The 13,612-nt window shown below is 33.6% G+C and overlaps 6 protein-coding genes across 6 annotated transcripts; 4 read left to right on the top strand and 2 right to left on the bottom strand.

The window, feature by feature from the left end:
• Positions 1 to 332: 332 nt before the first annotated feature.
• Positions 333 to 4,055, top strand: TVAGG3_0939890 (regulation of ARF protein signal transduction; the record flags this gene model as incomplete). The annotated part of the gene is made up of 1 exon (XM_001327907.1): positions 333 to 4,055. One exon carries the CDS (start codon positions 333 to 335, stop codon positions 4,053 to 4,055), a length of 3,723 nt encoding a protein of 1,240 aa, XP_001327942.1.
• A 731-nt stretch (positions 4,056 to 4,786) lies between these two features.
• On the bottom strand, positions 4,787 to 6,900 carry TVAGG3_0939880 (uncharacterized protein; the record flags this gene model as incomplete). Its single annotated transcript, XM_001327906.1, has 1 exon — positions 4,789 to 6,888. The coding sequence occupies one exon, from the start codon at positions 6,886 to 6,888 to the stop codon at positions 4,789 to 4,791; it is 2,100 nt and encodes a 699-aa protein (XP_001327941.1).
• Positions 6,901 to 7,380: 480 nt separating this feature from the next.
• On the top strand, positions 7,381 to 8,701 carry TVAGG3_0939870 (uncharacterized protein; the record flags this gene model as incomplete). The annotated part of the gene is made up of 1 exon (XM_001327905.1): positions 7,381 to 8,682. One exon carries the CDS (start codon positions 7,381 to 7,383, stop codon positions 8,680 to 8,682), a length of 1,302 nt encoding a protein of 433 aa, XP_001327940.1.
• A 779-nt stretch (positions 8,702 to 9,480) lies between these two features.
• Positions 9,481 to 10,918, top strand: TVAGG3_0939860 (protein of unknown function (DUF3447); the record flags this gene model as incomplete). The annotated part of the gene is made up of 1 exon (XM_001327904.1): positions 9,722 to 10,669. One exon carries the CDS (start codon positions 9,722 to 9,724, stop codon positions 10,667 to 10,669), a length of 948 nt encoding a protein of 315 aa, XP_001327939.1.
• Positions 10,919 to 11,285: 367 nt separating this feature from the next.
• On the top strand, positions 11,286 to 12,293 carry TVAGG3_0939850 (CAAX-protein geranylgeranyltransferase protein; the record flags this gene model as incomplete). The annotated part of the gene is made up of 1 exon (XM_001327903.1): positions 11,286 to 12,278. One exon carries the CDS (start codon positions 11,286 to 11,288, stop codon positions 12,276 to 12,278), a length of 993 nt encoding a protein of 330 aa, XP_001327938.1.
• A 486-nt stretch (positions 12,294 to 12,779) lies between these two features.
• Positions 12,780 to 13,574, bottom strand: TVAGG3_0939840 (myotrophin family; the record flags this gene model as incomplete). The annotated part of the gene is made up of 1 exon (XM_001327902.1): positions 12,780 to 13,574. One exon carries the CDS (start codon positions 13,572 to 13,574, stop codon positions 12,780 to 12,782), a length of 795 nt encoding a protein of 264 aa, XP_001327937.1.
• Positions 13,575 to 13,612: the final 38 nt, after the last annotated feature.

The raw sequence follows: 13,612 nt of genomic DNA, 5'->3' as shown, positions 1-13,612 counted from the left end.
CATCTTATAAGGTTGTATCGATATCACAATCTTAGAGAATTAAAAACTTAAGCAAACGAAACATATTTCATGCTCTGAAGATACAAGTTTCAAATTGAATAAATTTTATTGATGCAATATTTTCGTATGTCAAAAGCACCATAAAAAACATAAGTTTTTCTGCTTAAAGGCATTATCCTTAGCTATCCAATTTAAGTTTTTGTAATGAAGAAATTTTTCAAAATCAAGATATCGAAATGTTTCCTCTGTGAGTATTAATAGTTTCATTGTTTTTGAATGATGGCTGCAGTTATCCAAGTTATTCGTTGGTTAGGTTTTTTTTTATAAATCCGATGAGCGATCCAATTCAGGGTCAAATCTCGGTAATAAAGCCATTTCTTGAAGAGTTAAATGGGAATTCATTCTTTAAAAAGGAGAAGGACCTAAAAGAAAAGCTTACAAAAGCAATTAATTCACTTCAACAATCTGATGTTTCAATAACTATTGATTTAATAATAGCATTACTCTCAGTAGAAAAGAAAAACATCAGAGTTCAATGCATTGAAACACTTTGCAACTTATTTTCTGCAAGAGAACTCGAGTTTTTCTTGGCTGCAAACACATCTACATTAATTCTTCATAAACTAATCGATATACTCCAAGAACATAAATCACCACAATATAATGAAGTGATCAAATGCTTATCTGCATTCATTAAATCTCAAAATCAACAATTATATCTTCATAACGATGATTTACAAGACTTTTTATCAGCAACATTAGCGCAATTAGATACGAATCCAAATGTAGAAAATAGAAAGGCCGTGGAAACAGTCTTAACATCATTTATTGAAGTATTACAAAATTCATTACAATCAATGGACAAAATAGCCATTTCAGATTATAAAGTAACAGTTTCTACAATTGTTAAATTCATCGGTCCATCTCTACAAGAAAACTCTCTCTCAGTTTTGCTAAATATCATTCAAAAGTTAGTTTTCGAAGCTCCTGATTCTCTCAAGGACACAAACAAATACAAACAGATAGCCATGGTCGATGTACCTCAGTTATTCATTCAAATTGCGTTTGCAGCGCCAGATACTTTTTATGATCAGATTCTTGAGATGTTTCAGAAGTTTATTGCAATGGGTGACTTCATTATACCATCTTTTCCAGCTATTATCGCTCAATTGATCACTCCTGCCTTCGAAAGCAAAAGTCAATCGATTGTCAAAGCTGTTTCGTATTTAGAAGCCATCTCTTCACTCGAAAGCCATGTATTACTAACAGTATTCGCAATGTGCGACTGCTCATCAACAGATAGTTACAGAGTTTTCGAAAATCTTGTAAATTCAATTACGCAATGCATTTTATTGTTTTCATCAAATGCAACTGTAGCTATTTCTTGCTTGAGATGCTTAGACTCCATACTAATTTCATTCAGAAACTTTTTCTTGACGGCAGGAGCCAAATCCGACGATGAAAAGAGCGACAACGAAAGATTTGTATTAGAAAAGAAGATGACCATGGAAGGTTGTGCCGCAATCTTCAACAAATCGATCAAACAAGGCATACAATCCTTAATTCAGTCAGAATTAGTTGAAGATGACCTTTACAAGATCGGCGTTTTCCTCAGATCATCACCTCTCCTGAATCCTACAAATATTTCCGAGTACATAGTCAAGCCAGAGAACCAAAAAGCCTTAGAAGGTTTTATCTCCACATTTAATTTCCAAAAAGTGACACTTGATCAAGCTCTTCGTGATTTATGTTCAAGTTTCTTATTACCAGGCGAAGCACAACAGATTGACAGAGTCATGATTTGTTTTTCGAAGAAATACCATGAAGATAATCCCGAAATTATGACAGAAGATGCTGCTTACGCCATTTCTTTCTCAATCATCATGTTGCAAACAGATTTGCATAACGAGAACATCAAGAGAAAGATCACATGTGAAGAATGGATCAAAAATACAAGAGAAGTTGAATTTGCCAGGGAAGTTCCCCTGTCAGATTTAAATGACATTTACGAGCGGGTTAAAAATAAACCTCTCAAAATGAAAACCATCTTTACAACGGACGGAAATCAAGAGCAGAACCAAAAGAAGAGTCGCCAGTTACTCAGAGACTTGATGGAACGTTCGAATAAAGAAGGTTTGCCTTCATTATCCCGTGAATTGTTAATTTTAATAATTGAAAGATTGTGGCCGTCACTTTTTGCCTGTTTGTCACTTTTGCTCTCAAATTATGCCATACCTGAGATTGTGCAAGTTGATTTAGATTGTATTTCTCAGTTGATTTTCTTCCTTTCTAATTTTTCGATGCAGAAAGAGCTCGAAAGTATTTTGAGTTTTCTTTGTAATTATTGTCAAATTTCGAACGGCCAATGCCAAACTTTGGCCATTTCCAAAGCGTGTTCTCTTGCTAAAGAATGTGGAGAAGGGTTTGGTAACTCTTGGACATATCTTTTGCAGCTGTTTTCCAAGATTTACACTTGGGGATCGAATGATTTAGAAGCCATTGATTCTTCTGCGAAACAAAACACTAAAACAACAACAGAAATCAATCATACACAAGAGATTGATTCAGTGTTCATGAATGCCAAGTGTTTGCCTGGTTTCGCATACGTAGAATTCGTAAAGGCCATGTGCAATGTCGCAACAGAAGAGTTATGCATGAATCCGCCAGTAATTTTCACTTTACAAAAAATCATTGAATTGATGAAAGAATCTTTCGACAGAGTTAGATTCATATGGATACAGAGTTGGATGCTTGTTAGAGCACAATTCAATAGGACAGCATGTCTAGGACATAATGAAATATCAATGTACGCAATTGATGGACTTCGTCAAGTAGTAATTTCTTGTTTTAATTTCAAAGAAATGTGGTCTCAATTCCAAATTGATATTTTGTCACCTTTTTTGACAATTTTTATGAATAACTGTCTTTTAGAGCCGAGGAAATTAGTTTTGAGTATTGTAGAAGTTGTTATTCCTAAGATAGATACTGCATGGGATGTAATTATTGAGTTATTGGAAGCTGCTTCTTGTGATTCAGAAATTTCAATAATTCAATCATCATTCCAGATCTTTTCCAATAACTATTTGCAGATTCCTACCCGCCATGACTTGAAAGTGTTCCTAATTATGGCGAATTACATAATACAACAGTATGTTCCTTCATTAAATTTGGAATCCGCAAAATTACTTCCAAAGAAGTCAGAAGAGACACAAGAGATAACATCTGAATACATAGAAGTACTTCCAAGCATCATCTACACAACAGATAACAAAAATGTCATTGAATTTGTGACAGATTCTTATTTTATTTTGCTAAACAAATATATTCAGAAGCAAGATAAAATACAAACAATCGCTGAACATATTATGCCCATTTTCGCACAGACACCTTTGATTTCTGTGCCTTTTATGTATAAATCAATGTCAAAATACTTAATTAGCTGTTCGACCAACGAAAATGACATGATTATCCCACAGACATTGATTCCTTGGGCATCATCGATGTTTATTCAGCTCATGGACTTCGAAATTATCCATGTTTTCATCGAAGAAACTGCAAAAGTTTCAATTTTGAACGAAGAAATGAAAGAAATTGCGACAAAGTCGATTTCATTAGTTCTGAATAATGATTCGCTCCAAGAACAAGCTAAAGAATATCCAAAATTACTGGAAGATGCTTTAGTTTTCGTGAAAGAAAATAAATTACCAAAAGTGTCACTTTTGATTTCAAAAATTTCATCAAAACTTAAATTAGTTCAAGTCGAGAGTTTATCTATTGAAATAATCTTTTCCTTCTTATCAGAAGGAGCATTACAAGACGATGAAGTTGCTGATGCTGTCATTTGTGCACTGAAAATGTTGAATGAAATGAATCAAAACAAATTAACTTTGAAAGTTGTTGAAAAAATTGTTGGAGAATCGAAATCGATGAATTCGCGTTTCTTCAAACAAAAGAAGAATGAAGCAATTGTTGCTTGCTTGGAATTCCTTTCAAATCCTTCACAGGAAATAAGAGAACTTGTTAAGTCACTTGCTTTAAGCTTAGTCGACTTGTAAATATATAAAGTTAAACTTATTTATTCTTTGTAATTTTTTTATAGCCTTTACTTATATTCCATTACTTTGTGAATATTTCCTTTAACATGGTGCAAACATCAACGAAAATGATAATTTTGGAGATACCGCTCTTCATATTGCAATAAGGTTTAATTATAAAGAAACAGTTGAATTTCTTATTTCATTATAATCAAAATATAAATTTTTACTACAAATTTATTTAAATTTAATGGTCACCTCCTCCGGTGGAGATCCCCTCTGCAGCTATGGGCCACCAGTGGGGTCATATATTTTACCTCCATCGTACCACATATATTCATTTTAAATTCCTCTGTCATTTGGATATGTCGTCAATAAGAGTGTCAAAATTGTCATTTTCGGCTAAAACGGAGTTTTAACTTTCAAAATATAGGAAGCATTATTGAAAGTTAACCTTTTGCATCTGAATTGGAGGCCATGTCATTGGGGCTTAAATGCACTTCGAATTTCATATTTTCGTCAAAAACCACCAGATGACAATAATATTACTGGAACTTTATTTCAAACAATATATGGTTGCGCTGTTCTGCTTAATGAAAATAATTGTTCCTTGGAGTACTTGAAAATCAACTGAAGAGTTAATTTTTTTATTATGCAGAACCGCTCCTATCTGTTTCTAAATCTCTCTATAAAAAAATTTTAACATCTTAAACATTTTAGAATATAAAATAATAAAAAATATAAAATATTACACTTACTTCTTTGGCGACTTTTTAGAACTCTTCTTCGAACTCTTCTTTGAGCTCTTCTTCGAAGTAGAAGAAGCAGGTTGATCCTGTGGAATTGCAACTTCAGGAACAACTTCTTTTGGTTCATCCTGGAACTGAATAAATTCTGGAAGTTTCTCCATTGCTGCGAGTGCTTCAGGGTTCTTTGCTAGTTCAAGTAATTCGTTTGCAGCATTTGTTAATTTCTCTATTTCTGCAAGTTTTGAATTCTTTGCAGCTTCAAAATCATCTGTCAATTTCTTCAAAACAGCTTTTCTTTCATCGATCTTTGCTCTAACGTCAGCGTTCTGTTTCTGCTGTCCTTCGAGAGCCTTCTGAAGCTCTTCCTTCTTTGTTGTGAGTTCTTGGAGTTCTTCATCGAGTTTTTCCTTTTTTGTCTTGAAATCTGCGGCTTCTGTCTCGATTTGAGCCTCCTTTTCCTGGATTTGCTTCGTGAGGTCCTTGGATTTGTTCTCTTCCTCTTCTTTGAGTGTTCTAATGGTCTCGTTCAGCGAATCAATCTGAGATTTCAGATCATTCTTCTGGGAAACAAGAGATTTAAGGATGACCTCCTTTCTTTGGAGTTCTACAACGGAATATTGCGATTTGACGTATTGGTTTCTCAATGGTTTCTGTTCTTTTTGCTTCAAAAGTGCAGCATTTCTTGCACAGATCTCATTCAGCGCGTGGAAGGAGAAATGGTTGATCTGTGTGCCAGAAACATTGATTTTGAGGATGGTTCCGTTTTCGCGGAAAGTTTTTTCCATTGCAGATCCGGCATCTTCGGTAAAGAAGTTATCGCTCATGTCCAATGATATAAGGGAGTGGCATTTTTGAGTTGCTTCGGCGATTTTGATGCCACCGGCATTGGAAAGCATTGATGAGCTGATATTAAGTGTTGTAAGGCATTTGTTTTGGGCCAAGGCTTCAGCAATTGCATTGGCTGTCTCATCACCAAGCTTGTTGTTCGAAATATTGAGGTGAATGAGTGTTTCATTATTTGCCAAAACTTTTGCAAGGGCAACACCACCTGGAGATCGAATACCGTTGCCTGCAATATGAAGCTCAACAAGAGTTGTGTTATGTTCGAGGGCTTCGGCAAGCTGGATTGCTCCATCATCTCCGATTTCATTATTTGAGATGTCAAGGTATCCCAAATATGGGTATGTAGTAAGTACTTTGGCGAAGCCTGTTGCAACTTGAGCGTTGAAGAGGTTTGATGATAAATCTAAGTAGAAGATATGAGGGGTTTGATCAGTAACAATTACGTCGTAATCTGTTTCTGGATTTTCTGCATCAGGTTGGATAACCATCTCTTTAATTGGCTCGAGTAAGTACTGAGCAATTCTCATTCCGACGTTTGGAGCCAAATTATTTTGGCTGATGTCTAAACGCTTGAGAACTGGGTTGAAACAGAAACCATTTTCGATAACAAGCATCATATCATCACTTAAAAGACCGCAATTACTTAGTTGGATATTTAATAACGATTTGCTCTTCGAAAACATTCTTATTAGAGCAGAAGACGATGTAGGAGCTGTTGGAGCTGGTTTAGCACCGAATGATGATCCGTTTAAGCCAATTGCAAGTAAAGCGTCATTTTTAACAATTGCTTCAGATAAAGCATCAAGAGTAATCGAAGTAAATTTGTTTGGATGCAAGGATTTTTCGACTGTTCCTAATTGTAAGGATCTTAAATGGTTTGCAGAAATAATATTTGCAAGTTGAGGTGCAGATTTATCTGTGAGGTCATTGCAGCCAATATTGAATACTCTGATGTATTTGCATAATTGAACAAAGTGTGAAACAACTTGTAGACCATGATCGCGAATTAAATTGCAATAAAGATCTAATTTAATCAAATCTGTTCTATTTCTGAAGAATTTCGATAGTGTATTTGCAGCAGAAACACCAAGGTGTTGATTACGAAGAGAACAAACTGCACCCGAAACACGAGCTTTTAATCGAGAACTGAAACGCATGAATTCTTCACGAGAAGGTTGCTCAAGTGTATCTTTGCACCTAGCAACATAAAGCTCTTCTAAAAATGAAACCTGTTCTGGATTTGCTGGGCTCTCGTTCTCCATTTTTTTTAAAACGAATCAATAACGATAAAAAGTGACAAAATATTTTTTCATTTCTATTGGCGTGCAGAGTCCTTTGAATAAGATATCTATGCATTCTCAAACGAGTGTAAAATTTCGAAAGTTTTTTTTTACAGTGCAAAATAAGAAGTGAATCTTTCCAAACACATCAGGATCCGAAGCCTCTGAGAGGGAATACTTTAAAGAATTTAAACAGATGCGACCATATGTGAGTATTGAGCTGAAAATTTGAGTTTTTCAAACTGAATTGCTAGGGGCGTGTAGAAAAAAAATTCTAAATTCATTCAAATTTAAATTAACTTTATCACTAAAACCCTTAAGCCAAAATCTTCCAAACTATACAAAGAGCCATTTATTTGTACCTATAATATACACCCAAACTTTGGTCCCTCAAATGGCTGTGATAAAAGATCTGAAGTACCTATCATTGAACAAATAGAAGATAAAAAAAAATTATTTATTTTTGAGAAAAAAATGGAATCTACGCAAAACTCGCCAACTCATACAACTGAACCTAAACAAAAAATGTATTGTGTAAATGCTCTCCAAATTGCCGCGCTATTATATGCAGTAATTGTGATTTTAGTTGTAGTATCCAAAACATTTGTTCACAAAATTTTCGATTCGCACGAAACAATTAACGGAATGATGCATACTTATCCCAACGGTACAATTTTCTTCTATGCTCCAACAGTTACATTTAATAATAACAATTATTTTGGCTCAATTTATGTTAAAGGTGTAGGATCCATGGCTTCCGCTGATGATAAAATTTCAATCTTTGCCAGTTTAACATGTCAAGGCAAATCAATTCCAAAGACAATTTCTGATACTTTCTTGACAACTCCATCGGGAGAGGCAGAATTATATACATCGTGGTATCCGATCTACGATAATATCCTTGTCGAACTTAATATTAATGGAGCTCCAAAGGATATTAAACCTTATTTATTTGTTGTCAAATCAACAGAAGAATCCGCCCATATAATGAATAGCATTAATGGAATAATTCGATATACCATATTAGGATTCCTTTGCTTCTATATTTTTGTATGGATTTTTTATTCAAACAAAGAATTCGACTTTTTGAAAGTTCTCTCCGTTATCATATTAACCGTTACATATATTGCAAATTTGCATTACAATCATACAGGAGAAGAAGACGAATTATCTATAATAAAACATGCGATCTTTTTAATGGTCCGAGGAGTTCATGGAGCTATAAACCTAGTATCTATCTTTTGTATATCGATGTACTTCTTCAGCCGCGAAGGACTTGGCACAGCTCTATTAATCGCTGCACTTTATGTTTTGACAGAAGCCATGACGGCCATTACAACAGATTCATTTATTGTATCATATTTCTTCGATAATAATGGCATTGTTTGGGTTTTCTTCTTTTCGACTTCAATTATTTCAAAAGTTTCCTTCTTTATTTTGGCTTGTCACCATTTAATAATGATTGCTGTTCAGACAACAATTAAGAGGAAACGATTATACATGTATTTCTACAGTATTTTGTTATTATTACTTATTATCCCTCAATTAGCAAGAGCTTCACTCATTATATACGAAGGATATCAAAGTAGTTTAATGAACTTCATCTGTGAATACGTCGCACAATATATATTCGTGCTTTTCTTCTGTTTAGTTTCTTGGCCATCTTACGAGAAGCCATTCAAGTCCGAAATATCTTCAGAACTAACAGACCTTGATCACGAAAGATTTATGCTGGAACATGACGTGTCTGTTCAATTTGAACATCCTGGAGAATAATGATTTTATTTTATTCTTACGTTGTTTGCTATAAATAATTATATATATTATTAAACATTTGTTTCTTTTTCACTCATTATTAAATTTTAATAATATTCAAACATTTATTATTTACAAATAGGACTGTATGGTGCTTTTTCATTCAAATATCATGAAAGCGCATATAAGAAGAAAGTAAATTACTGCAATAAGATTAATTCCTGAAAATATAATGAACTGACGTTTTCTATACGTGCATTCCCTTACAATTGTAAGTGGTTCGAAAAATTTAGTGGTGTTTACTTTAAAGGCAAAATAAAATGTCATTCCTAAATAAACAAAGAAAACCGGAAACGTAGATTTGAAAAATATGCAGGCAACCGTTGCAACAGTAGTTGTGAGATATTTTGTTGGCCAGAGAATAGAATTCAAACTAGAGCAGACATCTAGTGGACTTACGCGGTTTGATGCGAAATCACCAAGGTCCATGATGATCATAATGAATATTACTGATAAAGCCATCAATGCCATTATTCCAATAACGAGGAGAAACCACATTTTTTATTGTAACCACGACACTTTTCGCAAAATTTTATTTGGGATTTCCTCCTTTGATGAATATCTGCATTTAAAAAGAAACTATATGGTGGCTGATTCTGGTTGGAAAGGGTTTTCTGGAGGTATTCAACTAAAAACATAAAAACCAAATTCCTTGGGGTACATTTCCCAGCAGTTTCTCACCAGAACTGGCCACTATAGAAACTATTTTGTCATAAATCTTTCTTATGAAGAATATATATTATTAATTCTTACATTTTTAGACTGAATTTCTTTGCGATTGCCCAATCTAAATATATGCTATGCGATTTATCATATTTCAGAGCGACGATTTACAACTATTGATAAAGGATGATTTTAATATCGATAATGCCATTTGAAAAAGTCTAACATGCTTAACAACAAGAAGTTTTTCCATCCTCAGTTATCAAAAATCCCCAAATAGGAGGAGATGCTGGTAAAAAGTTGGTAAATTTAAAATAATTTTTTTCAGTTATTTTTAATGTCTGATAAAGACATTCACACAAATAAATTCATTGAATTGCAAAACATCTTTAAATACCACATCAATTCGTATACTGCGTTGTATCAGCTAAAAACGGAAAATGAAGAAGGATTAAACTCGATTTACAAAATGATCAAAACAGAATTGATTGATTTAAAGAAATATCTTCCACAAAATATTATAAAAGATATTTTAGATATCATTCCGTATAATAACCGCTATACAAAGTCTTATCTAAAGCTTGCCAAATATATATTTGATGATTATCATGTCAAAGAGGTCAAAAATGTTGAGTTTCTTTTAAGCTTCCTGTTTTATAAAGAATATGGAATTAAATTATATGCCTGCAATTTCGAAAAAATTAAACCAGAAAATCTCGATATTCATACAGAAAATACAATTTGCAGAGCAATTATGAATAATGACTTAGAAAGATTCATATATTTCACAGAAAGAGGTGAATTTAATAAAGATCAAATACTTGAAAGTAGTTTATATCCATATTCTTACAGAGGATATTCATTACTTGAATTATGTTGTTACCATGGAGCAGTTGATTGTTTCAAGTTATTAAGATCAAAATTCAGCTCAGAAATAACTGAAACATGTCTAGAATTTTCATTTTTAGGGGGAAATCCAGAGATCATGAGTGAATGTTTGAAATATCAGAAACCAAATGAAAAATGCATGCCATATGCAATTATTTCACACAACATTGATTTTGTTACATTCTTGATGAATGAATACAATATAAAGATCGATGTATATGATTGCGGAAAATACAAAAATCTTGAATCATTTTTAGTTTATTTCGATCAAACTAATGATGTTAAGAAATGCTTTGTTTATTCATCATGGTTCAATATTCCATTACTTTGTGAATATTTCCTTCAAATGCAGCAAATATCAATGAAAAAGATAATGCAGCAAATTATAATAGTATGAGAACAGCCGAATTTCTTATTTCAAATTGTTGCCAGTATCAATGAAAAAGATAATGATGGAAAAAACGCTCTTTATTTTGCAGCACATGAAAATAGTAAAGAAACAGCTGAAGTTCTTCTTTCACATGGTGCTAATTTCAATGAAAAAGATAAAAATAGAAAAATCGCTCTTCGTTTTGCAGAAAAGAAAAAAGAGGTAGTGTATTGCTCATAACTTCATTTGTAGTAAAGAAATATATATATATATTAGTAGGGCATATACTAAAGTTTTTATTTCTATGATATTGAAGCCTTGGATACTTCCAGAAAACTGCTTTGCAATTTTGGAACTTGCGGGGGCTGATGCTCCAGGGATAATATCTGGACTAGATATTTGGAAGAAGAAACATCACAGCATCAATTTTTCAAATTTAAGATCTCAGCCGGTTCCATTTTTAAGGAAACAAATATTTTAAATTTCCAATAAAAAAAGCATAAAAATTATTAGCACACTGATAATTTGTTATCTTTCTCTCAGTGACTGCCGGTTTAATACATAAATTATTCATTTATTTACTCCAAGTTCGTTGCATTACATTGAAATGAATTTTTTTTATAAAAAGTGACAAAACATTGAAATGGAATTAAACATCTCTCAATGTGTTAAATATTTCAGTGCTCTTCTTAAAGGCCTTCCTCCATCATTTGAACAGCAAGAGATCATTCTAACCAACTTAGTTTACTTCTCAGTGAACTCCCTCGCGTTACTTGGTGCGCTTGACTCACTGGACAAAGAAACTAAGGATCAAATCATAGAATGGATCTACAAACAGCAAGTCCATGCTCCCCTCTCTGGTGGATTTAGGCCATCTTGTATTCATGAAACTCCAGATCATAAAGTTGAAGAATCTCATATTACAATGACATATTGCGCACTTGCAGTATTAATTCTTCTCGGAGACAACCTCGAACGTGTTGAAAAGGATCGAATTTTTGCAGAACTGAAGTCTTTGCAGTTACCAAACGGAACATTCATGGGACATCATCTCGGCTCTGAAGCAGATTTAAGATTTACATTCTGTGCAGCAGCAATATGCGCTCTTCTTGGTTCTAATGGCGATTTAAACATCGATTCTGCAATTAATTACATATTAGACTGCCAGACATACGAAGGTGGCTTTGCCCATGAGCCTGGACAAGAAGCCCACGGCGGAGCTACGTATTGCGCTATTTCATCCCTCAAAATTTGGGGAGCTATCGATCGAATCAAAGATAAACAAGCGTTAGCATACTGGCTATCACAAAGACAAGATGATGGATTCAATGGACGTACTAACAAGCTTACCGATACATGTTATTCCTTCTGGATCGGCGCTCCTTTGAAAACTTTAGGTTGGTTTGACGATTTCGTCAACAAAGAGAGGCTGACGACATTTATCTTCAGTAACTACTGCGGACATGGCATGTTCCGCTCGAATTCGACTGCAGCGCCAGATCTCCTTCATACCCACTTTTCTTTGGTTGGTCTTTCATTGTGCGGCTTCCCAGGACTTGAACAAATTGATTCTGTACTTGGTTTGGTCTCAAAACACCTTCCAGAGAGAATTAGAAAAATTACACAATCAAATTGATTTTTATCAGCTTCTATCTGATTTTTTGTATTTAAATGATATAATAAAATGTTTTTCCAAACATATTAATTTAAATTCTCATTATTTTTCTTGATTTATTTTTTATAACATGAAATTTCTCAATTCACATATGAAGACTATTAACCAAAGAACAAAAACCAGCTCAATCCTAACACACTTGTTAAATTCAAAAAAATATTAAATAAAATTCACCATGACAACTTTCATTGTTAAAGAAAATGTTCGTTATTTATATGTGAATCAGAATCATCATATTCGGTCTTAAAATTCTGAATGTATTTGAAATTTAGTTTGAACTCAGAATTCATAGTATAATAATAAATGTTGAGAAAAGACCTTTCACAAAATATGAAAAAGAAACTTTACAAAGGAAAATAAGTTTAATATTTCGAATATTATTATGGGACAAAATAGTAAATCAAAAGTGTAGCACTATTATCACAATTGTGAAGAAATAAACTAACACTAAATTGTATTTATTTAGTTTTTTTCTTGGATCGCACCATGAGAAATAAGGGATTTGACTGTTGTATGATGCTTATGTTCTGAAGCATAATAAAGTGCACTATGACCTTCATGATCTTTTGCATTGATATCGATTCCATGAGATATAAGAATATCGGCCAATATTCTTTTGCCATTTGATGCTGCAAAGTGAAGAGCAGTCCAGCCATTTTTATCTTTTGCATTGATATCAGCACCTTGGGCGATAACGCATTCCATTATTTCTTTGTTATGTACGATGACAGAATAGTGAAGAGGTGTGCGACCGTCATTATCTTTTATATCGAGATTGGCTCCTTTGGATTTAAGAAGAGCAACGTTTACTTTACTAAAGGTTTCAACAGCAAAATGGAGAGCTGATCTTCCTTTATTATCTTGTGAATTAATATCGGCACCTTCTGAAATAAGGAAATTTATTATTGCTTTAAGATTCTTTTGGATTGCAAAATGAAAAGGAGTTTGTCCAGATGAATCCTTTGAATTGATATTGGCACCGTGTGAAATAAGAGTTTTAACAGAGGATTTACGTTCACTTCTAACTGCAAAATGGAGAGGAGTTTTCCCTGATTCATCTGCGATATTGACATCGGCGCCTTTCGAAATAAGATATTCAATATTGTCCTGAAAATCAGTCTGCGAGAGTAAATGAAGAGCAGTGGTACCGTTTTTGGATTTTGCATTAACATCGGCACCATGTGAAATAAGAAGTTCTGCGATTTCAAAAAAGTTACGTTCGATTGCTATATGCAATGGTGTGGATCCTTCCCACATTTTTTCATTGACATTTGCGCCATGAGAAATGAGGAGTT

Source organism: Trichomonas vaginalis, chromosome I (genome assembly GCF_026262505.1).
Source record: "Trichomonas vaginalis G3 chromosome I, whole genome shotgun sequence".
NCBI classification, from domain to species: Eukaryota; Parabasalia; order Trichomonadida; family Trichomonadidae; genus Trichomonas; species Trichomonas vaginalis.
Note: the sequence above shows the minus strand (reverse complement) of the source record. Positions and strands in the feature narration are given on the sequence as shown.